Raw genomic sequence first — 25,852 nt, forward strand, 5'->3', positions numbered from 1 at the left:
ATTAGAACGCAAGTTTGTAGCTCTAACGGATGCAAAGACAGCGTAAACGAGCACAGGCAATGCTACAAGTTTCAGAAGGTGGATGGGGTGGAAACAGATCCAAGATTTCTGGTGGATCCCTGATGCTCCCCCACAGGAAGCAGAATAATGGAAAACAAAACAACGAAACATGAACATGTGCTTAGAATTGCGCAAATGCTGCAAATTTATGGAGAAAGTGTTTTTCTTAATCTGTTCATTTCAGAAAGCAGCCAGTAGAGGGGAGCAGAGGGACAGCAGACCTCACATGCAGAGTAACTAATGAGGATGCCATGCAGACTGCAAGGACAGAGTTATCGCTCAATAGCAACCAGGGCTGCTCATCCTAGGAACCCTTTCAGCTCCCCTACAACAAAGATCCACCTCATCTTGCTGTCCCCCTCCCCTCCCCAAAACCCAAATACCAAACAATTACCTTCTATTTGGGGAAATTCCCCCTGAGATAATGGGAGACTGCCTCTCTCTCTCTGCCTCAGAGATGAGAAGGCCCAAGTGTCACCACCGGATCCCACAGGACCTTCCAGTGTGTTAATTTACAGGCTTACTAGGGAGCACAACTGTTTCTCAACTGTAACCTTTAAAGCCCTATATGGCCTAGGACCCTCGTACCTACGGGACCGCCTCTCCTGGTATGCCCCACAGAGGAACCTACGGTCTTCAAATAAAAACATCCTGAAGGTCCCAGGCCACAGAGAAGTTAGGCTGGCCTCAACTAGAGCCAGGGCTTTTTCGGCTGTGGCTCCGATCTGGTGGAACACTCTGTCACAAGAGACTAGGGCCCTGCGGGACCTGACATCTTTCCGCAGGGCCTGCAAGACAGAGCTGTTCCACCAGGCCTTTGGCCAGGGCACAGCCTGACTCCCTCCTTTGGCAATCTTCACAGAACTCTAGCCCAATGGTTGCCAGTGGCTTGAATTAATTAATTTTATAATGAATGATTTTAGAGTGTTGTTTGTGCTGTACTTTTGTACTGTTTTATTGTTGTTAGCCGCCCTGAGCCCGGCTTCGGCTGGGGAGGGCGGGATATAAATAAAAATTATTATTATTATTATTATTATTATTATTATTATTATTATTATTATTATTCTCCTTGCAAGCACAGGGCGAACGCAGCCACAAAGACCATAAATGGACACGCTTCAACACCAAAGGGACAGACAGACAGACAGACAGACAGACAGACAGACAAAGACTGCGTGGTATAATTCAGGCCAAAGCCTAGCGGTTTCCCCACTGACCTGGCATTTAATTCCAGCCTGGCTACAGGCACAGGCCTCGGGGTCACAGTACAGCCGGCAGTCACAGCCGCACTCCTCCCGCGACAGGCGGATGGCGCGGAGCTCTTGCTTCTCCTCCGCGTCGATGCGATGGACCCCCGAGGCTCGGAGGAGGGCGCGGCGCCTCTTGGTGGGCAGGGGCTGCAAGAAGAAGTAGTCGTCCACCTCCACGTTCTCTACATCGATGTCGTCGTCGGAGACGTCCTCCAGAGTCAGCCCATCCGCCTCCTCCGACTCCACGGTGCCGTTCTTGGTCAGCTTTGGGTGGGGGGAGAAGAGAGAAGACACACACACACACACACACACACCAGCAAAGTTAATCTTCAACACTCTCTAAGCCGCATCCCGCTTTGCAATCTGCGGAGAGACAAGCAATTTCCTTGGGTTGAAATTTGAAAATTTATTCCACACATCTTTGCGTCAGAGCAAAAACTTGGTATGCAGCACAGAATGCAAGGGTCCCAAGAATTTTAGGCTTAAAAAATAAAATGAAAAATTGCCCAGGTCTCACTCAGAGTGAAGCTGGGAAACCTGGCCAGGTCTAGTGAGGGCTTGGCAGGCATTCTGGCAGTTAAGTGATGGGCCAGCCGTCACCTGCACAGTCCTTTATCCCTCTTCCACAGCAATCGCTCATTAGTCCCTAAGACACGTGTCTTCCACTTCCATGCCCTTCTTTTTGTTCTCCCCACCCCCTTGCAACTGCTACTTAATACAGTGGTGCCTCGCAAGACGAAAAGAATCCGTTCCGCGAGTCTCTTCGTCTTGCGGTTTTTTCGTCTTGCGAAGCAAGCCCATTAGCGGCTTAGCACTATTAGCGGCTTAGCGGATCAGCTGATAAGCGGCTTAGCGGCTTGGGAAAAGGGGGGGGGGGGAACCCCGCAGGAACTCGCGAGACATTTTCGTCTTGCGAAGCAAGCCCATAGGAAATTCGTTTTGCGAAGCACCTCCAAAACGGAAAACCCTTTCGTCTAGCGGGTTTTCCGTCTTGCAAGGCATTCGTCTTGCACCACTGTAATGTAAAAGCGGCCCTGCTAGATCACACCAAAAAGACCCATCTGGCCCAGAAACCTCTTCTCAGTGGTCAGCGAAACGCCTTTGGAAGCTCACCACTGAGATACGAGTGCAACAGGGCACTCTATCCTTGTGGTTCTTTGCAAGTCACATTCAGTGGAGGGGGAAACTCAGCCACTCAGGCTAGTAGCCAAAGAAAGCCCCACTCCTTAAAGTAAATACATTCCAAGCGCTTTGAAAACCTGCACATTCAAGGCGCAATTTGATATGCAAGGCGAATGCTTAGATTGAGCAATTTAGGGTTTCTTGGAAAGTAGATGGGGGCAGAGACTTTGGAAGATATTTCTCTGCCAGTTATTCCTCTTCTCTATCTGGGTCAAAAAGACCAGCTCAGATTAATATAGGAATAATAATTAAGGGAGAAGACACTATCATCTCTCCTGGGCATTCTTGCATTGCATAGGAGAAAACCAGGGCTTGCCACAAAGAGAACCCCTGGACAGAGAGCCACATCCAATTCCAGCTCCCTGTCACAGCTCAGTGGCACAGCACACATTTGGCACATAGAAGGTCCAAGGTTCTATCTCCAGGGATGGGAAAGATTTCTGCCTGAAACCCCAGAGAGCTCCTTTTCTCAGGGGAGACAATACCGGTCCAGTTGGCTGGCTCAGAAGGCAGTTTCCTATGCCACTGTCACATGTCCTTGTAATAGCTGGTGATCTGTTTTAATTTTTGTGTAGTTTTTATTGCAGTACAGTAACTGGTGTAAGCAGCTTTGATTTTTTTAAAAATTTAATAGCAGCATACAAATATTTCAATACATTAAAAAAAAATCTATCTATCTATCTAGACATCCATTCATCTATCCACCTATGAATTAATGTTTAGCTTAATGCATGAAACGGGCCATATTCTACTACAGGCCAGAGTGATGGTGGGCGGCAAAACAAGGGACAAAGCAGAACTAGAGCATATGAACTGGGATCGCTTAGCCAGCAGAGCATGAGACTCTTAACCTCAGGGCCATGGGTCCGAGCCCATATTGGCTGAAAGATTCCTGCCTTGCAGGGGGCTGAACTACATGACTCTCATAAAGGTAAAGGGACCCCTGACCGTTAAGTCCAGTCGCGAATGACTCTGGGTTGCACGCTCATCTCGCTCTATAGGCTGAGGGAGCCGGTGTTTGTCTATAGACAGTTTCCGGGTCATGTGGCCAGCATGACCAAGCAGCTTCTGGAGAAACCAGAGCAGCGCACGGAAACACCATTTACCTTCCTGCCGGAGCGGTACCTATTTATCTACTGGCACTTTGAAGTGCTTTCGAACTGCTAGGTGGGAAGGAGCTGGGACCAAACAACGGGAGCTCGCCCCATCGCAGGGATACCAACCACCGACCTTCTGATCAGCAGGTCCTAGGCTATGTTGTTTAATCACAGCACTACCCGCGTCCCTTAGATGACTCTCATAGTACCTTCCAACTCTAAAATTCTATGTTTTATTGTGGCACCCTGGCGCATCCATGCACATCACCCTTTCAGCCTTGGGTTATTGATATAATGCTTTCAATGTACAATGTAGTTTACACAGTAATATAAACCAAGGCAGAAAAGTCCCTGCCTGCAGGAACTTACAATCTGATCTGTAGGTGGAAGACAGAAGGCACCCAAATAACGAGTGAGCAGCAAGCTTGCATCTTTCAAGGGAATGAGGCAAGGTAGAGAACAGGAGAGTGCAGCGTGTGTTGCATTCTACAGAATCCTAAGGGAGAATGCTTCTAGCCTTCATGTTTGCAAGGTTAAGTTTTAAAAAGGCAACTTAACCGAAATGACTGGGAGAAGGCAGCACAATGCGTTTTGCACTCCATTTTCTGTTCTCCGAGTTCAGTGCTGCTTGAAGTACCACCATCTCTTTCTTCTGCTCCATTTACACCTAATAAGACGCCACTTTCTCCCAAATGCATCTGCAATCAGGACTTCCACCATATAATTCGTCTTTTCTGGCACAAGCATAATAAGGACACCATGCCGACAAGACACAAAGGGGAAGGGGGGAAGAAAGAAGGCGATTGTATTACAATGGGACAGAGGCAAGAGGATTTTTGCCATTTTTATTTTATGAACTTTCTTGGGAAATGCAACCAAACCTCCAAGTATGAGAAGCAGCAGGGTTCCTAAGCATGGTTTTGAAGAGTGACCATTGAATTCCTACGCTAAAGAAGTCTACACACCTCTTTCCGTGAGGACAATGAGCACACAGAAAGCCTAACTACTGCTAGTTCCAGAGCTGTGAACACCAGCTCAGTCAGGGAGCTCCACAGAGGACAGCTGCTCTCCCCTCAACTTGTATGGAGAAGAGCAAATTTTGTTCTCTCCTCACCCCAAAACCCCAGACCTGTGCTCACAGCCAGAAATATTGCCAATGGCAAAGAGACCTGCCTGCACAAAACAAAGCAAGTGGAAGCGATTTCATCAGACTGGCCACAGGTTGGCAGAGGGACTATTCCTCAGAGACATGATGCAACAAAACCTCATCGCAGGAGTGACTGAGGTTGCAGCAACGTGAGCCAGTGTGGTGCAACGGCTGCAGCTTGGTTTTGGGAAGCCCGCTTTCCCTGCTGAGGGCGCCGAAACGCGGGTGACCTTAGGTCGTTTTACAACGCAAGATTGCCGCGATATTAAAACGCACCCATTAACTGTGATTCTTGGAAGAAGCAGGAGATGAAAGCAACAAAGGCTGGCGACAAGCACTCTCTCTCTCCCCTCTCTCTACTTGCTATGTGGGAAGCAGTCAGAGCCTATCCTCAAGGCAGGGCGTTTGAAGACAATGCAGAAACCGTAGGCTGGGGGTCCGCTGGGTCTGCACCGAGAAGGGAGCTGTTATCTTGCTTCTGAAATTTAGAGCTTTGAAGGCGTTGGCAGTTTCTTCTCTTTTTTCACACAGATGTGGTCGACACAGGGAGAGAGGAGGGCATGGGCATTTGTACAAGAATGCTGCAGGGGTGGGGTGGGGGTTGGGGGGGGGTTGAGGGGGGAGGCTGGAGGCTGAAGGGACAGACTCAGGAATAGGCAGCAAGGTGGCGGCCACATGAAACTAGTTCTCTGGCCGCTGGAAAGCTCTGTGTTAACTTCCACCCCCACAACCACACTTTCAGGTATAGCCCATACTTTCTAAGCCTCTCTCAGCTGCCTGCCAAACACGTATGGAAAAGCCAAGGTCTTCTGAAAGCTGGATTCTGTGTGGAGTGTACAGATGCAGTCCTGGCTTGAGGAGACTGCACTTCAAACAGTGTATTTCCCACAGAATTCAGGAGCCACAAATTGGTATTTTTGTAGAATTACCGTATTTTTCGCACCATAGGACGCACCTTGTTTTAGAGGGGGGAGAACAAGGGGAAAAAATTCTCCCCCCCCTCTGCCCAGCGCCCCTTCAGCGAAGCGGCAGGAGGCGCTGCGCAGAGAGGGGGAGAATTTTCCCCCTCTTGTTTTCCCGCTCTAAAACAAGGTGCCGTTTAAGGTGCGTTCAGGCGGCTACCTTGGAAGCCTGGAGAGCGAGAGCGGTCAGTGCGCACCGACCCCTCTTGCTCTCCAGGCTTCAGGTTCCTTTCAACCTGCTTTTGGGGCTGGCGGGGGGAAGCCCACCACCAGCCCCAAAGAGCAGGTCAGGGAGCAGCGGAAAGGCGCAGTGGAGAAGCTGCTGCCATAGTCGCACGTCACTTCTCCAGCTGGGAGAGGGTCGCGGGGCTATGGCTTCTTTAGCCCCGTGCGCGCTCTCCGGGCTGGAGAGGGGATGCGCGGCTATAGAGGCTCCTGCCATAGCCGCGCGTCACCTCTCCAGCCGGGAGAGGGTCGCAGGGCTATGGAGTCTTCGCTCCATAGGGCGCACACACATTTCCCCTTCATTTTTGAAGGGGAAAAAGTGTGTCCTATAGAGCGAAAAATACAGTACTTTCCATTTCATTTGTGTTTGCTTCCTATAATTACAGCCATGTATTCTGATCAACTGCCCTGGCACTACCCCTACTGATCTGTCCTAACCAAATGCTCCTTAGTTTCAGAACTGCAGGGACTTCTGTATAGCATAGGCAAAGTTCTCATGGATGAGTGTGCAAGCCTGTTTCTGGAATGTGCCACTTGAGGCTGGAGTGGGGGGGAGATGCTCAAATGCAATTAAATAAGTAAATCCACACCCACGGAAAGCTAACACATGAGGACAAAGGGTTCTATGCCAGCCCCCGTTTCCCCAAGGTGTGTGTTTTCTGCATGTACAAATATTATTAATACTTTTTAAAAAGAATAATTAAAAATAATTTAGTGATTGGTATTCAACAAAATACTAGTGCTACCCCACAACACTCCTTTCCTCTGTACATTATCCCCAGATCTGCTCTGGAGGGTTGAGAGAACCCCTTGAAGAGATTTTGGGGGCGCACAGGGGCAGGCGAGGAGAAGAACATTTCCATGCACAAGGAGAAATCCATGCGCAGATGATGGAACATTCTCCTTCGTGCTACGCTGAATGCAATCTAATGAGCATTAGTATGGATGAACATGTCATCATGAGAGCCCACCCCTGCACCCTGAAATAGTGCAACCCCAAAACAGGTTCGCCTCCTCATGACTGGAAGTATGCACAGCCCAAGGAAGGAATCAGGGAAGGACTATAAGAAAGGGTATTTGTCTCTCTCGCTCAGCTGGTTGTCATGGCAGCCAGAGACTGATTGGAAATTCTAGGTTTGTAGACAGAAGCATCCAGTCTGGTAAGGGAAACCCAGTTGCTAGGCAACCCCAGGGACACACAGGCCAGACAGCCAGGAGGCATGATATGGAGAAGGCTGGAACAAGGCGCTTGCTTCCAGGGGGTAGGGCCAAGACCCAGAATCTTTCGCCGCGGCTCCTCAGCCTCCTCGTGAATCAGCTTGACAGAAAGCAGAAGGGGCTGTGGAAAAGCTGGTGCCAGGTCACTAGGGGAGAATTGGCTGGAGTCACTCATAGACCCCTCCTGGCTGTGCTGCTCTGATGCCTCATTCGCAAGAATCTGGGGAATCCCTCCACTTCGTTCACTGGCAAGCCGCTTTCTGCTAAAATGACCCTCTCCCCACACGCCCTTGTTGGGAAAGCTCTTGGCAAGCTGAGGCTCTTTTTTCCCTAGGGGGAAAGCCTCATATACTCCCATTTTTGCATTAGCAACTGCCCCTAGCTGTGTCCCAACATCATGAGAAGGGTCCGTCTATATCTACGGGGGATGGACGGGCACGGAATTTAGTTTGGGGCACAGAGCTAGCATGGATTAGCAGAATCAGGCAAATAAAAAAGAACCAGAGAAGCAGATTTCTTTTATCTTTTTCTGACGCAGAACAGTAGCAGATCTGCAAATGCGCCAAGGGGCGTAAGAGGCCACTTGGTCTTTAACGCTTCTTATAGATGGGTCCTACAGGTTAATACAGCTGCATGCAGAGATATGGGCACACAAAGCGAATTTCCCACGGCTGCTGTGCTAATGGCCCCCATTATATGTGCCGAAATCTACACAGCGTTATAGCCACACGCTAAAACCTTCTGCAAGCTAGTGGGAGAGATGCTTATGGCCACAACAAGGTACCTTCATTTTCTTGGCGTGCAGCTTCTCCTCCTTGAGGTGCTCTCTGAGAATCTCTCGGTGGTTCACTTCTTGCTCCTGGGCAAATTCGCCAAGGGTGTACCTGCGGACGGAGTTGTGGCGCTGCGCCATGCCCAAGGAGCTGCCCCCTTGGCTGGGCACGCTGGTAAATCCCTGGCGCCTTGCAAAATAGTACACCGTCACCTGGTCGAAGCGCACATTCTTCCTGCGCAACTGTTTCTGCCTTTTCAGGATGGAAGTTGCTGGGAGGAGAGAAAGAAGGGTACGGATACAGAAAGTGCCGAGTACCGTATTTTTCGCTCTATAAGACGCACCAGACCACAAGACGCACCTAGTTTTTGGAGGAGGAAAGCAAGGAAAAAAATATTCTGAATCTCAGAAGCCAGAACAGCAAGAGGGATCGCTGCGCAGTGAAAGCAGCAATCCCTCTTGCTGTTCTGGCTTCTGTGATAGCTGCGCAGCCTGCATTCACTCCATAAGACGCACACACATTTCCCTTTACTTTTTAGGAGGGAAAAAGTGAGTCTTATAGAGCAAAAAATACAGTATACCTTTGCTCCCTTGTCATCGGGGTTCCCAAAGACCCACCAAGTCCCAACTGGCCTATCATTCACATAATAGGCACTTTACCACAGCAGCTTTCAAAACATGATGGAATCCCTGGGCACTATAGATCTGTGCATGTTCCCAAACCTGGTGCTCTCCAGGGATGATGAGAACCGTATTTCATCAACATCCAGAGGGCACCAGATTGGGGAAGACTGTCATGCACACAGACCATGAAGGGCACTGGTCAGGCCCACTGGACTAGATCAAGTATGCAATCTGCAACATACTCAGTCTACCGTGGCTGTGCATTGCAGAGGAATGTCAGCTGTGGTGTAGAAGCTGTCATCCTGGGGTCATCTCACTGAGAAATCCACGGAAGGAAGCCATGGGTCCCCCAAAGCTGCTGTACTGCAATAGCACAGTTTAGTTAAATAAACGAGCAAGTTACAATAAACAAATGTGAGAGGGTGTTTCCCAATCTTAGCATTCTTTTATAAAAGCACCTTTCAGACAAGTAAATGAAGAGGAAGTCAGCGTAGAACTCCTTTACTCAGACGGTTCTCTCTCCCTCGCCACCCCCGTGGTTGCTAACCCCCAATTCTTGTCTCCTGAACTATCCCTTAAAACTCTGACTTCTCCCTTGAAGCAAACCGCCTCTAAAAATACGCCTCCCCACAAATACACCAGACAACAGTGACCCTGAAGTTAAGAAAAAGTATCGAAACCTATCAGATTAGCAGGACAGAATTTGACTCCCATCTGCGGTTAATTCTGAACAAAGCTCCTCTATCTCTCACCCTGGTAGAGACAAACCCAGAGACTTATGTTCTGGGGTACAAGACTGTGCTCACTGAACAGTTCCTCCTTAACATTATGAAAAAAGAGCAAAGTGAGGGCAAAAGTCAATGACTATATTCTGGACTGCACAACTCCTACGCCGGAGTACCTTAAAACTCCTTACGTAATTCATTTGTGCAAGGCCCAGTACAGGAAAAGCAGGCAGCACCCGGGATACATACTCCCTCAGGATCATGTTGGGGACAAGAAACCTATTATGCATTCCAAAGTGTTATTAAAACCACCAGCCTCCCAAGACCCAACGATTGCAAGGCGGTCGGTTTCATTTGGTTATATAAACAAGCTGATGGGAGTTTAGGAACGATGACTAGCCACAGGCCACACGCAGCTGCCAAAGGCACAGGAAGGGTGCTGCTTTTGAAAAGGTTTCCAAAGGAGAAGTGCCGTATTTTTCACTCTATAAGACGCACCAGACCACAAGACGCACCTAGTTTTTGGAGGAGGAAAACAAGAAAAAAAATATTCTGAATCTCAGAAGCCAGAATAGCAAGAGGGATTGCTGTGCAGTGAAAGCAGCAATCCCTCTTGCTGTTCTGGCTTCTGGGATAGCTGTGCAGCCTGCATTCGCTCCATAAGACGCACACACATTTCCCCTTACTTTTTAGGAGGGAAAAAGTGAGTCTTATAGAGCAAAAAATACGGTAGTTGCTTGGAGCCGCAAACCCACCACCCTCCACCTTGGGATGCTCATTTTTCTCAGGGTAGAAGTTTGATGCAACAACGAGGGCGCTGCTGATGAAATAAGACTTCTATGGCTAAGTGCTAAATTAAAGGCAAGCAAATTATTTTGAAGATACCATCAAGCTGAGACAAAACCCCTGGGCAGGGCGTGCCACACATTCTGAAGAATGACGGGCCCAACCACTTACGTATGAAGCCGGTGGAGTTGGGTGGATTGACGCTGTCACAGCTGTCTGCGCTGTCGCTGTTAGAGATCTCATCATCAGAGTTGGAGATGGGCGATCCCACGTCCACCTCATCAAACTTCCTCTTGAGGCTGGCACTTGCGATTGCATCCATTTGTCCCTGGCTCGCATGGAGAGCCACAGAACAGAAAGGGGACTAGTGTCAACGGAAGATCTCCAACTCCAGGCCAATCTGTGGGGTGTACCGGGTACCTGGTAACATAACAAAGAGGGGAGGGGGTGGTTGGAATCAGCAACTCAATCACACCACGCAACTGAATCGCACACAGATTTCACGAAGCGCAGCACACGAACTCATGCTAGTACCGTAAATTCCTCGAGCTCTGCTCCCCTCCTGTTTCCCATTACTTTCCCTGTGCTGAGCTAAACAGCTTCTATAAAGAGCCGCCTTACATCATACCAGCTCCCAAGTATGTGCTGCAGACACAGTCCACTTTCCATTCAGCTGTTGGTGCTGCTTCAAGCAGACCACCCACCCAAAGCCACCTACTACCTCCACTGGTTGCCCCCAGAGACAGTTGGCATGCTGGGAAGGAAGGCATGAAGAAGCAACCGCATAACTCTGCAGCCTCAGCTCTAGCAGCTTCTTCATCCAGAACCAGTTCCACCCACAAACCGAATGGCATGGGACAGGTCTTCAGCAGACCAACCTGCGGCTCACTCTGTCCCTTCAGGCCGCTGTACTGGCGACTCCCTTCCCCTTTGCCACAATAAATTCTGGAGAGATTGGGTATGTGCCTGCCCAGGCTGCTGATTCTGTGCCTGTTAGCTTGTTTTACATGCATCAATATGCACAGTCATACATTACTGCCTGGTGCCAACAGAAAACATCAATTACAATGCCCTTTACTGGTGCACAAAGCATACCCAACAACACATTCTTTTGCAGAAAAGAATGTGAGATGGGGTAACTCAAGAGTTAAGAGTGGTTAAGGCAAAGCTAAGTGGCTCAGGTCTTCCTCACTTGGAAAACAACGCTCTGCGTACCTGCACTACTTTTGTGAGCTCCGTAGGAGGGATGGGGAAGCTGTGGCCTCCTAGACGTTGCTGGACTGAAATTCCCAATATCCCTGACCTTGGTCATGCGGGCTGCAGCTGCTGGAAATTGGGGAGTTGCTGAACATTTGGAGGGCCCCAGATTTCCCACCTCTGCCTGACAGGGCACTCAATGGGACCAAAGTCCCTCCAGCTGATTACTCTTTTCATAGAATCATAGAGTTGGAAGAGACCACAAGGGCCATCGAGTCCAACCCCCTGCCAAGCAGGAAACACCATCAGAGCACTCCTGACATATGCTTGTCAAGCCTCTGCTTAAAGACCTCCAAAGAAGGAGACTCCACCACACTCCTTGGCAGCAAATTCCACTGTCAAACAGCTCTTACTGTCAGGAAGTTCTTCCTAATGTTTAGGTGGAATCTTCTTTCTTGTAGTTTGTATCCATTGCTCCGTGTCCGCTTCTCTGGAGCAGCAGAAAACAACCTTTCTCCCTCCTCTATGTGACATCCTTTTATATATTTGAACATGGCTATCATATCACCCCAACACATCCTGCCACAAAACACACAACTTCCTTTTTGAAAGGTATTCAAGTATTTTTCACCCATCCCGAGAAAGGTTAGCCCCTCCTGGCCTCCCAAAAGAGTTCTGCCAGCCCCCTCTTTATATAGCCTGCATACACCTGAGTTTCTACATCCGTCTACTGAGCGCATGTTTCATACACATCATTTTGAGTGTTGAATTTTGAGTGTTCGGCTCCCCCTGCCACTATCCCCCCCCTTCCTTTTTTAAAGGGAAGAATTCTAGACACTCTGCATCCAACCTATTCTTAGGTGCACAAAGCTGGACTACAAGCAGTCAGTATGAAACCCTTGCTATTTTGGTTATGGGTTTTAAAAAGCAAACAAAAAACCACACACTCACAGAGAGATGGAATTCTATGGCGGACTGAAGCAACCGAGGGTTCTGAAGATACCATTTGCTTTCCTATTTCTGACCATGTTTACAAGTCAGACATGTGTGGTATGCACGCAGCTGGCTCCGAGTGGTTAAATCGGCTCTTGCCTTTTGTGCAGTTAGCAGACACCGAGGGAGCAAGAGTCATGTGTGCAGTCACATTCCGAGAGAAGGCAGACAGGAATCTCGAGCAAACTAAGCCTTACAGCACGACAGAAGCCAATTGGGAAATTGCAACCATTTTACCATACAATGCACGCAGGAATACATTTGTTTATGCCAATTATTCACAGAGGGAAGATCCTTGGCTATTACACAATATAAATATCTGCATGAATATCTTTTTAATGTCATCACTGAATAACTACAAAATGCATGACCTTAGGTCAGGGCCATTTTGGCATCATCTGGGATCTGCCTCAAATCAGGGCCAGTAACAGATGTTCCGGAGTCCAGACATAGGTGCATCAGGAGCCCAGCATTTGGCAGGGATGGGATAATCCTGCCCCAAGGCAGTCAGATCATAATCTCCACTAGCAAAAGACTAGGTTAAGCCTTTTGGAAGGAACACTGACTTGCACTACAGGGTGTAAGCGAACACAGCAGACCTGATGACCCAGTTCTGCGGGCCATAGTTCTCACATTCAATGCAGCTCCTATGCCAATATCTTCTTATCCCTCCCCCACCCCACCCCACCCCCTGTTGCTACCCACAGTACTCTAGGAGGAGTCAGCCAATAGTCTTGCTGATCTCACAGCAGTGTGGAAGCCAATGACAACAACAAAAACACAATAGAAAATTCTGCCATCACATGTTATTGACGGAAGGGCAGATGGATGGGAAACACATGCCTGCATCCCTCCAGCAAAGAGACACAAGAGCACGCATTGGCTGGAAGACCAGAAGGTAGGAGGAGATCTGGCACATGCAAAAGCATGGCTGCTGTTCAGTAAATGCCAGCAGGGTGGTGGCCAAGGTGTTTAGTATGGGAAATCATGACCCAGCAATTGTCCTAAGGACCATCCTTTGCCCTACCTATGTAACAAGGGAGGAAAATAAAAAGTTCAGTCTTCAGAAAGCCAAAAGGGGCTCCACATTAGCGAAGTAGTATGCAGCCTCAACACTTTCCACTCTTGTGGTGAACGTGTTCACCCTTGGGGAACATTTTGAGACACTTCTTGACTTTCCAGGAAGCTGTGCCAGGTGTTGTGCCAGGGGTTGATCATTCTTATCTGAGAATGAAATGTGAATACCCAACAAACCCTAACAGAACCCCAACAAAAGCACTCCCTGTTTTTGGTCAGACTTGCAGCACAAAGCAGATGCAATCTCTGCTATTACCTTCCCCTCTGCCATACACAATTTGCTTGTGAGGTTGCCCTTGCATAATCAAGAGCACAACTCTATTTAAAGCCCACACAAAAAAACCCATGAGGTCCCGGATCCCAAAAATTTAAAAGAAAACCCCTCAAACTAACTACTCATAGAAGACAAAGTGGTCACATACAGTTTGAGCTAAAATGTACCCACTGTCGTATGCAGGAAATACAGACGGGTGCAATGGACTCTGTCAATACAGGGAATTGATATTCCTTGCTGATGCCAAGCTCTTTCCAATATTTAAGCCCAACCTTCTCAGATACTGAGCACATATCCAAAGAGGGGCAAGCTCTTGCTGGAATTTTAGGTGACTTTCCAATTTTCTCCCCACCTTGTTTTTTTGGTTTCATTGAACATAGAATCACAGAGTTGGAAGAGACCACAAGGGCCATCGAGTCCAACCCCCTGCCAAGCAGGAAACACCATCAGAGCACTCCTGACATATGGTTGTCAAGCCTCTGCTTAAATACCTCCAAAGAAGGAGACTCCACCACACTCCTTGGCAGCAAATTCCACTGTCGAACAGCTCTTACTGTCAGGAAGTTCCTCCTAATGTTTAGGTGGAATCTTCTTTCTTGTAGTTTGGATCCATTGCTCCATGTCCGCTTCTCTGGAGCAGCAGAAAACAACCTTCCTCCCTCCTCTATGTGACATCCTTTTATATATTTGAACATGGCTATCATATCACCCCTTAACCTCCTCTTCTCCAGGCTAAACATGCCCAGATCCCAGCATCCCAAGGGCTTTCTAGGTATATGAACCACCAAACAGCACCTCAGATTCTATCCTATTTGTGAATTAGAAACAAATAAATAAGGCAGAAAAGGACAGAATACAGTCTCCCCAGTGGCAGAATCACACACACACTCCAAGGTCCCCTTTTAGACAGATATTAGAGCTTAACTCTTCCACTCTTGTCCTTTGTGCTTTACGCCCTGAATGGCTTACTAGAGAGGGGAGTGGAACAAACTCTCCTTATTACAGGGAGCTGCTAGACCTGTGCCCTTCCACATAGGTCTGTCCCCTCTTACCCATCACAAAAGATGCTTGCTTTGCAACCAAAAAAAAGGGGGGGCAGGCCAGGGAGCCCCCAAATGCTACCAGAGCTCCTGTCCGTGCATTGAGGCATGGCATAAAAGCATGCAGACGCAAACATGACTGTTAAGGGGATGGGAGCAGGCTTTGTGTGCTACAAACATGCTCTGCAATTCCTGATTTAGCATTAGGCTCTATTTAAAAAACATGAAGCACTGCCATTATTTTCTCTGCATCCTGGATTTTGCCAGATAGCAGAGCTTTATGCAGAAACGTGATGGGGGGGGGGGGCTCTGTAGGCCATGCAATGCCTTTTCCCAGTAGAAGGAAGCTAGCAGCAGCCAGAGGCAAAAGACAATGAGACCGATTAGACCAACACTCAGGCAGCCTTTGAGCTAGGAGAGCATCTGGGTTACATTACAGAGAGGGGGACGAAGGGGGATGCCAGGTGGCCCTCTTTTTCCCCAAAGCATATCATCCCTTACACCAAGGCTGCTCTTGACAGGGTAACAGCCAATAGCTGGTACAGATGAGTGCCTCTCTTGGAGGTTAGCTTGTGGTTGTCAGTTGGCAGAGGGCCTGTTTGAAAGCCAGAAGAAAAATCAATTAATTAGGGGCAAACGGCTCTGCCTTCCTGTAGAAGCTCCTCTGCTAAAAATCTAAGCGGCAGAACCCAGGACAAAGTCTAATCTCCATCACTTTAGCTCAGGGATAAGGAAACTGTGCCCCACCCGTCAGATACTGCTAGACTCCAATTCCCATCAGCCCCAGCTAGCATGGCCAATGGCCAGGGATGATGGGAACTGCAGTTCAGCAAATGTCTGGGGGACCAAAAGGCTCCACACCCCTGACTTAGCTACACTACCACCAAAACAAACCCCAATTTCTGTGGCAGGAGAGGGAGACAAGAGAAAGGAGAGATGCCACTGCACTTCATAGCTGAAGGACAAAGTAGAAGAAGTCTCAAACTCAGTAACTGTAGCACCTTATTTATGTATTTGTTATTATCCCACCTTTTCCTTCTAGGAGCTCAAGGCAGCATACATGGTCCTCCACATATAATCCCCCCAACAACCCAGTGAGGTAGGTAGCGACTGGCTCAAGTCATCCAGTGAGCTTCATCGTTGAGCAGGGATTTTGAACCCGGGTCTGCCAGGTTTCTAGTCCAGAACTCAAACCACTACACCACACTGGCTTTCCATGTGTTACTCCCCTGCCCATTGCCATCTCAAAACACACACACACACACTGTATTTTACCTCTAATTTTTAGTCCCCCCCCCCAATGTTTCAGAACATCTTCCTTACATTCCCCCAAAACCAACTGAACCATTTAGTCCAGGCATGGCTAAACTTCAACTTCCAGATGTTTTGGGACTACAGCTCCCATCATCACTAGCTAACAGGACGTTAGCTCAGGGATGATGGGAATTGTAGCCCCAAAACATCTGTAGGGCCGAGTTTGGCCATTTGGTCTGTGTCATTTGAAAAGACTCAGGCTGGATGGCATGCATGCACAGAGCAAAAGAGACAAAATCTTAACAACAGAACACACTCTACAGCAGCTTAGCACCCCAATACCCAAATGCCCAGTACTTTTACACCATTTAAAAGAGGGGGGAAAGCTTGTATAGAGAAAGAAGGGAGCTCAAATCATGCTGACAATTCTTTTTCCGATCTCCACTTTCATGCAACAAGACATTCATTATAAAACAATGACCTTTACTCCACTAGGAGACAGAAGATCTCCATGAACACAGGCCCGTCGTTTGCTGTTGCGCCCTGCATTTCTAAGAGAGAAGTAACATTTTTTTAAACCGCCTTTTCTCCCCACGAAATGCAAAAGCTAGAGGCAGGGCCGAGGAGAAGCATGAAAGAAAGAAAGACTCTGCCCTTTTTAAAAGACAGGCGCACATGTTGACGGGAAGCACGAAGGGTGGGTGATGGGTGGATTTTTAACCGTTCTCTGTAATAATAAATAGTAAGTGTCGGAGAGGTTTCTCAACCTTCACAGTCGGAATCTGATGGGAAAGAAGGCCCAAAGACAAAGGGAATACAATAAAAGCCTTGCCAAAAGCTGAAACTGCAGCCTCTGAAGTCACAGCTGAGAAAGTGCCACTCAACACCTCTCCCCGCAAACCCCGCTTTCCTAAAATAGAACACAAGAACCAGGAAGCCTCTATGTTAAAAGTTTGTTGGAGGGAGGGGGAAACAACCCCTGAATTCTCTCTTGCGGTTGCCCCTCCCCCAGAATAGGCCTCTGCTTCTGCTGGTTGATGCAAGCCCACCACCACCCACCCACCCAGCCCTGCCCAGCCCAGCCCGCTTCTTCCTTGCACTTGTCTGTTCCCATCAATGTCCTAGCAACCGTTCCCATGGCAACAAAGCTGAACAAATGGGCTTGAAAGAAACATGCCAGCCAGCTGTGGCAGACGGCAGCAAGAAGATCCTGACTGCGTGGCTCAGCTTCTCCGGGAGGAAAAAAGAAGAGAGAGTTCTTCATGCTGCTAACAAAACGCGAGCAGTCATCCTATTCACTTGTGCAGTGCGCCCCACACCCCACCTGGGAGCATTCCTGGGGCCTCGCCCCCTGCACCTCAAAAATGCTTTCCAAAAGGCAGGATGAAGCATGGGCTGCTTGGCTTTTGCCAAAGGACACAGACCGATCCAAATCAGCTGAGGCACAGGGAGTAAAAAGTCAAGCACACAGCTCCACTTTGCAAGCCACCAACTTACTACCAGCCACTGCGGTCCCCACGCTTGGGCTGGATACCCAACCCTAGTTTTATATGCGGAAGAACTGAGGCAGCGTTCAGTTTTGGGAGGAACTGGCTCTGCATGCAAGTGCCGCAGCAGCTGAGCCAAATCCCAAGGTGTTTACTGGTTGCCTTGGGTGTTGGATGCAAAGCTACAGGTGAGGGAAAAGGCTTCTGGACCTGCCTACTTTTCCTGAGCTAGACCAGATGCCACGGAGCTGGTGTGGTTCTGCACATTTCTGCCTTGGCACACGCAACACAAGGGTGCTATAAAGATGGTGACTTTGGGGTGAGCTGGGGGGAGAACAAAAACTGCCACTTCCAGTTGTCCCTTCCCCTGAAATAGGGTCTTGGTTCAGAAGCAGCACATGTGACTGCCAGAAGAACTTTAATAATAACAATACAGTGGTACCTTGGGTTAAGTACTTAATTCGTTCCGGAGCTCTGTTCTTAACCTGAAACTGTTCTTAACCTGAAGCACCACTTTAGCTAATGGGGACTCCTGCTGCTGCCGGAGCACGATTTCTGTTCTCATCCTGAAACAAAGTTCTTAACCTGAAGCACTATTTCTGGGTTAGCAGAGTCTGTAACCTGAAGGGTATGTAACCTGAGGTACCACTGTAATAATAAATTTTATTCATACCCCGCCCTCCCCGGGCTCAGGGAGGCTAACACCAGTAAAAATTACAGTAAAAACATAATAGGGAGGGAGGAAAAACCCAATTTAAAATACAGGTTAAAATACAATTTAAAATGCAGCCTCATTTTAAAAGTAGCCTATAGATCACATAAAGGGAGGGAAACATAAGGGTCAGACTGAGTCCAAACCAAAGGCCAGGCGGAACAGCTCTGTCTTGCAGGCAATCAGATCCCGCAGGGCCCTGGTCTCATGAGACAGAGCGTTCCACCAGGCCGGAGCCAGTGTTAAAAAGGCCCTGGCTCTGGTTGAGGCTAATTAGTCAATTAGGGCCCGGGACCACTAGGGTGTTGCTATTTATGGACCTTGAGGTCCTCCGCGGGGCAGACCAGGAGAGGCGGTCTCTGCCTCTTCTATGCCACACGTCACAGGATGCCCTTTCTGGCACCACTTGCCTGTCTCCCCTTCTCACACAGGGTTTGCTCTCCCTTCTCCCAGATATCTTCCCTATCCCATCACTCAAGCAATTAACAGGTGGGAAGGGAGACAGCGCACAGATAGCACTTTCATGCTTCAAGGAAGCTACTTAGCTAATTGAGTGCCCAGCCTGAATAATGAGAGATCTTATTAAATGAAAAAATTGAGACAAGAACTGTCACACTCAACTTTCTCCTTCTCCCTCTGTGGGCAACCTTCTTTTGGGACGTAAAACTCATTATAGCCGGTAGGAAAGCAATTTGGAACACAGTGATGATACATCTGTGCCTTTTAAGATTTCTCAACAGATTTGTTAAGCGCAGGAAGCAAGTTGCTGTCAATTTCTTTCAAGGCTTGGAAGGACCATTGTGGCAGACGAGCCCAATAGGCAACAGCATGTCACAGGATTGAACCAATTCATGGAGGTTAAGACTTGCCAATGGCTACTCGGCACAATGGCTCTACTACCACTGTATCCAAGTACCCGTAGCTGGGAATCACAAATGGGGAAAGTGCTGATGCTTTCAGACTTCCCATAGGCACCTGGCTGGCCACTGGGAGAACAAGATGCAGGATTATGTGGGCCTTTGGCCTTATCCACCAGGGTTCTGACGTTCTTATGGCAGAGTTTCAGAATGACTGCTTTGGAGTAACGATCTTGTAGAACCACCTTTTCTACTCAGCAGGTGAGGGACGCGGGTGGCACTGTAGGTTAAACCACAGAGCCTAGGGCTTGCTGATCAGAAGGTCGGCGGTTCGAATCCCTGCAACGGGGTGAGCTCCTGTTGCTCGGTCCCTGCTCTTGCCAACCTAGCAGTTCGAAAGCATGTCAAAGAGCAAGTAGATGAATAGGTACCACTCTGGCGGGAAGGTAAATAGCGTTTCCGTGCGCTGCTCTGGTTCGCCAGAAGTGGCTTGGTCATGCTGGCCACATGACCCGGAAGCTGTATGCCGGCTCCCTCGGCCAGTAAAGCGAGATGAGCGCCGCAAGCCCAGAGCTGATCACGACTGGACCTAATGGTCAGGGGTCCCTTTACCTTTTTACTCAGCAGGTGAATCTAGTTTTCCTTAAATATCCTTTAGGGAAGTTGACGTGAATCCATCTTACTGATTGCCACAATTAAGTTTTAAGTAACCCAAAACGTGAGAAGGCTGCCTCTGGTTTCTGGGTTGGTTCTGCTCAGAAACATCTAACTATGTTCAGTGGATAAGGGTCCCCACCTTCCACGGAAGACTGTATTACATGCAGGGCAATTTTTCAGCCAGAGCTCAATGGAGCTCAGCGGGTCTCAGGTGGGCGCCATTGCTATTCAAAGAGAACAAGGGAGAAGTTCATGGTGAGGTCCAGCACCTCTTTTTCTAGAAAAATAGCACTGATTATACTGCAACGTACCCTACAAAGGAAAGTTTTTCTACCAAGCTCTTTGAGATTAGCCATGTTCACTAGACATGCCACGTCAAACCATGGCTTAGAAACCAAATGCTTTGGTTCCCAAGGAGGAGATCACAGATGATCTGATCCTCCTTGAGATTTTTAGGTAATAAATAATAATAATAATAATTTATTACTTACCGTATTTTTCGCTCTATAGGACGCCCTTTTCCCCCTTCAAAAATTAAGGGGAAATGTGTGTGCGTCTTATGGAGCGAATGCAGGCTCCTTGGCTTCAGCGATAGCAACGCGAAGTCTCCGAAGCGCAGAGGGAGCGCTCCCTGCGCGCTCCGGAGGCTTCACGTTGCTTTTGTTGAAGCCTGGAGAGCGAGAGGGGGAGAATTTTTTCCCCCTTGTTCTCCCCCTCTAAAACAAGGTGCGTCCTATAGAGCGAAAAATACGGTATACCCCGCCAATCTGGCCAGGCCTCCCCAGCCACTGAGGTCAGTATGGTGCAGCAGCTAAGCAAAGTTTCAGAATATCACCTGAACCCAGGCTCATGGTTAAGGTCTCCCCTCCTTGTCCATGACCAAGGTTTGCCCTATGGCTACAGGCTGTGGTTAAGGAAGAGGGACCTTAACCATGATTCCGGGTTTGGATGACAGGCTCAGTCAAAGCTTGGCTTAGTTGCTGACCTGAGAAGCCCAAGGAGGAGCAATGCAGATGTGAACATGTTTGCGTGGTCGTGGTAAGCCATATTGTGGCTGACTGTGATGTGCAAACTAGGCCATTAGGATGTCAAGAACCACCCTGACTATTGCTGTTTACCATTCTATTTTGTGATGAGCACACACAGAGAAAAGACTTAAGCACCTCGTGAAGACTGACGGTAGAACTCAGAAGAGCTACCAAACGTTAGGGCAGGGGTCTGCAACCTTTAAGACAAAAAGAGCCACTTGGACCCGTTTCCGAAGAAAAAAAAACTGGGAGCCTCAAAACTCATCATTATAAAAATAACTTTTTTGTCACTTTTTTATTATTTCTTTGTTTGACCCCTCAGAATTACTCCTCCTCATAGAAATAAACGTTAAATTAACAAGTTACCTTTTTGTGTGTGTGTGTGTGTTCTTCACTCCCCTCCAAAACAGTGACCAACGTACATGCCCCTTACAATGTAGCGGGCGGGTGGGCGGGAAGGTGACGTCGGGACAGTGCGTGACTAACGCACGCACCGCCCCCATGCGACGTCACAGCCAGTACAGCGCCCATCACAGTGGGGAGTGTCGGAGCGCACAATGCGCCTCCTACCCTCGCTAGTATCCGCCCTGGAGCCGCGGCAAAGGTGTAAAAGAGCCACATGCGGCTCTGGAGCCGCGGGTTGCAGACCCCTGCGTTAGGGATGCCAGGAGCCTCACCTGAATGATCTCCCCCCCTGAACCACCCAGAGTGCAGCAACATGAATCCGGCAAGGGTCTGCACATAAGGGAGAAATGTTTCAATGGGCAGGAGGAGAATCAGCTGCTTCTCATTATGACAAGGAATTCCAAACATGTTGAGGGTAACCCTGCGGTGTTGCAGGGGCAGGGGGGGAAGCGCTGATGGAAAGGACAGAAGTGAACTGTGGGGGTCCTCCGGTGAAACACATCAGCGGGTCAGGCACAAAGGAGGCAACAAGAATGAGATATGGGAGCTGGGGGTGGGGGAGAGAAAGAATCTACCAGCGAAGTTAATTTGGTTAGGGAGTAGGGAGGAATTTGAGAAGCAGGGGTCAGAGAGGGGAAGGCAACTTCAAAAGACAATGCCAAGCCAACCCAACCAACTGCGCTCAACCTGAAAGGAACTTTCTAGCCTGCTTGCTCTCCCTCCAGGTCTATAGGGAACGCAGGCTGTCTACCTTTCCCATTCAAGGCAGAGCTACGTACAGGAAAGCCAGTCTCATTCATCCATTAGACCCACAAGACTAAGGGTTTGACAGGGTTATATGGTCACCACTGGCTACAGAAGGCCTTCTTGTATATCTTGAAGAAGTATATAAATGAATCATGATCGTTTATGTAGCACTGGGACATGTCCAGAGAAAGGCAAAAGAAATGATTTGAGGAGGGAGTGCCTGGAGGCCATATATGTTACGAAGTGGAAGGATCTGCATATTTTTAGGCTGCAGGCGAGACAAATAAGAGACAGTACAATAGCAGCCTTCAAATATTTGAAGGGTTGACACACAGTCGATGGAGAAAATTTGTTTCCTGTTGCTACCACAGGTAGGACCCAAGCTAATGGCTTCTAACTGCGAGAAAGGGAATTTTGACTTATAAAAATTATGAAGAGCCTCCTGACGGTACAAATTGCTCAGGTTTAGATTAGGTATCTGAGTTTCTAACACGGGGTAAGTTTTTTAAACACCCCTTTCTCCACCTTCTGGACTACGAAACTCATTCACACAGGAAAATCTATGGACTCAAACAAATTTGTGACCAGGACAGATGAGACATCCCTTGCCTTTTTTCATTAACAAACCACTTTAAAATCAGTCTAGCATTAAAAAAAAAAATTTTTTTACTGACTTTGGTTACTGCTATTCCAATAAAACTCACATCATTGGCTCTGCATGTGCCTTTTAGGGCAGAACAGAACGCAGCCGGCACACGCCGCTGCAACTCACCTTTGTCACATTAGTAGTCCTTATGTCAATTCATTAGCGATGTGGGTGGAGAGCTGCCAGAATGCAGGTTTACATCACCCTCAAGGATTTCCTACCAGCAAGAGTTATGTGTAAACTGAAACAGTCTGGGCTGAGCAACACATGTGTCAACTGGTCTACCTCAATGGAACTATTTGCTATTGGGCACCTGAGAAGGTTCCTTTTGTTTACAAGAAATCCTGGCAGCACATGTGGGCCCCTGCACTTTGCAAGCATGCTGAGAAAAGGTATCCCGTTCATACACTATTTCCACTCTGCTGTGTGCCACTTAGCACACTTGTACTACTACCACTACTACTACTACTACTACTACTAATTTATTATTTATACCCCACCCATCTGGCTGAGTTTCCCCAGCCACTCTGGGCGGCTCCCAATCAAGTGTTAAAAACAATACAGCACTGAATATTAAAAACTTCCCTGAACAGGGCTGCTTTCAGATGTCTTCTGAATGTCAGGTAGTTGTTTATCTCTTTGACATCTGATGGGAGGGTGTTCCACAAGGCGGGCGCCACTACTGAGAAGGCCCTCTGTCTGGTTCCCTGTAACCTCACTTCTCGCAATGAGGGACCCGCCAGAAGACCCTCGGCGCTGGATCTCAGTGTCCGGGCTGAATGATGGGAGTGGAGACGCTCCTTCAGGTATACAGGACCGTTTAGGGCTTTAAAGGTCAACACCAACACTTTGAATTGTGCTTGGAAACGTACTGGGAGCCAATGCAGATCTCTCAGAACCGGTGTTATGTGGTCCTGGCGGCCACTCCCAGTCACCAGTCTACTATGACTGAACTCACCCTTGCCAGCAAATGTGGCATTAGCTTTGCTGCTGCTCCATGGAAATTTTTGAAGCTATATTTTAAAAATGAAGGCAGAATGCTTGCACGGAACAGCCAGCGCAGAAACACTGCAGCCAGAGTGCCATGATCCTTCCTCTCAGGCACTGGTGATGACTGGCATGCGCAAGCAAGTGGGTCCGCACAGAACTAACTACACAGATACAACTGACATAACCTTGTTAGCTCACAAATTCAGCAGCAAATCATCAGGTTACAGAAATAAAATGATGATCCAACATGTGAGAAGCAGCCCTGAAAATCAGAATGGAAAAAAAGGGGGGGGGGCTAAAAGGTCATCTTGCTTAAAATCTACCTTCTTCCCAAACCCTCTGCAAATCAGCTTACACGTGTGGAAAAAAGCACCACTATGCTACAACTTGCATGCTTGATGGACGGCAAATTTCTCGCCAGCCCCAAATTAATTCACGTATAGATTTATTAATTGAATTCTCTGCAAAAAGTGACTGCTGCAACATATACAGCATTAAACAAAACATGCCAGAAACTTTGTGATCCTCCCCCTACCTCATAACTTCTCTTGCAATGGTATGCGAGTAGGCAGACTTCCAACCCCGGTGACATCTCACACACAACGCAGCAAACAAGAAAGAGATTCAAGCAGTTAAGTACCACTGGCAGAGAAATGCATGTAGGAGTAGCCCGATCACATAATTGAGGCAGTCAGACAAGGAGCTTAAACCACTGACTATAGTCAAAAGGGGGAGAGAAAGAGAAGTGGGGGGTGGGAGGCCAATACTCCTACTTGCAGCCTTTTAATTACTGACCCCCAACCCCATCTAAAGACAGGAACTGGCACAAGCTTGGACACAATGTGGTGTTACTGGGAGGGAGCAGTGAGCTGCTTTTTCACCCTTTGCCAATCTGGTTTGGGACTACAGCTCCCATCTGCACTGCTGCTCTGGGACACATATTTCACCCAGAGAAGCAAGAGATCCTGCTCTCTAGGTACTGAACAGCTCTGCCATGGTAAAGGAGCCAGGGCAGTCAAGAGAAAGCCAATCTCAGATTACTTCAGGGATGAATTTATGTGTACTGAAAATGACTCAATGCCTGCAAGGGCTGTTTTTCCTCGTAGGGTCTACGTGGTGGTGGAATTGCTGCTCTCTGACCTCCACCACAAAAGAGTCCCCAAGTTTGTGGTCGTTTTTATTTCAATTGACGCTGTTCTGTACTTTTGAAAATAGTACACAGATTTCATCCTTCACACTCAATTGACCGAAATGAGAACCAGGGTGTGTGTGTGTGTGTGTCTGTCTTTTCGGTTCAGCGCTCTTTACTCTTTCTTAAGTCTACCTTGGTACTTTAACACAGCATTTCCCAACCTTGGGCCTCCAGCTGTTTTTGGACTACAACTCCCATAATCCTCAGCTAGCAAGACCAGTGGTCAGGGATGATGGGAATTGTAGTTCGAAAACAGCTGGAGGCCCAAGGTTGGGAAACACTGCTTTAACAGCTCAATGACTCTTTGTGATTACATTCAAGAGTCTCCTACCTCCTTTTATTCCCCTACATCATGGTTAGGGAACCTGTGGTGCTCTCGATGTGGCTGGACTCCAACTCCCATCAGCTGCAGCTACCCTGGCCCATGATGATGGGAGTTCTAGACCAGGAACATCCAAGAGATCCACAGGGTCCCCATCCCTGCCCTACACACACTCTGCTCCACAGAATGTACTTTTCGCTTTGCACCTTTCTCCCACACCAGACTTTGCATCTTGAACGCTATTCTCTACGCGCAACGCTACCTCGCTCTCTTCCTTCCATAAAACAGGCTGTCAAGCTTTACTCTGCTACCAACCCGAACTCCCCATCTCCATCACTGCCCCCCACCCCAGTTACACTTCACACACAGCTCAAACATCCCCTCTGCCTTGTTGAAACATGTGTCTGCTTAGCAGTTTCATCAGCAGCTGGTTTCAGTACTAGGGCGGAAGAATGGGAAAGCATCCCATAACAGAAAGCGCCAATTTGCAGAGACTACACATTGCCAGGGCCAATATCAAGCCAATATGTCTTCTGGACTGCCCCAGCATCCAGCCAGAGGAAACCAATGTAGCCTCAGCAATTTCAGCATGTGAACTACAGGGTTTGGCAGCATTTTAGGCTGGATTCAAAACAATTGCTAGTCTTCCCAATCACCTATATTCATGGTAGAGCATCTGCTTTCTATAACAGAAGATCCCTTGATCCTTGGCATCTCAAGGTAGGGCTGGGACCTTGCGCCGTAACCCTGGAGAGCCACTGCCTGCGAGGGTAGAGAATACTGTGTTAGCTGGATCAAGGGTCTGACTCAGTATGAAACACTCAACAATCCCTCTTAGTAATTGGTTGCAATTCAGGTTTCAAACCTTCATTCTTAGAGCAAACTCATTCCAGCTGCAAGTGTTCCTGGCAACATCTTGCTACTTT

At 48.3% G+C, this 25,852-nt stretch overlaps 1 protein-coding gene across 2 annotated transcripts in view; it reads right to left on the reverse strand.

Moving 5' to 3' along the window:
* Positions 1-25,852, reverse strand: part of CSRNP2 (cysteine and serine rich nuclear protein 2) — a 42,880-nt gene that overhangs the window by 7,228 nt on the left and 9,800 nt on the right. Inside the window, exons 1-4 of one of the 2 annotated variants that reach the window (XM_083427629.1) lie at positions 12,197-12,314; positions 10,220-10,468; positions 7,926-8,185; positions 1,278-1,574 (exon numbers count right to left, since the gene is read on the reverse strand). In XM_083427629.1, the coding sequence (XP_083283755.1) occupies positions 1,278-1,574; positions 7,926-8,185; positions 10,220-10,370 (708 nt within the window). In that variant the 5' untranslated portion in view covers positions 10,371-10,468; positions 12,197-12,314. Of the gene's footprint in view, positions 1-1,277; positions 1,575-7,925; positions 8,186-10,219; positions 10,469-12,196; positions 12,315-25,852 lie in introns of those variants that run through there. The other variant, XM_083427628.1, reaches the window with a different exon arrangement.

The sequence above is a fragment of the Podarcis tiliguerta genome (assembly GCF_965153285.1).
Source record: "Podarcis tiliguerta genome assembly, chromosome: 2".
NCBI classification, from domain to species: domain Eukaryota; kingdom Metazoa; phylum Chordata; class Lepidosauria; order Squamata; family Lacertidae; genus Podarcis; species Podarcis tiliguerta.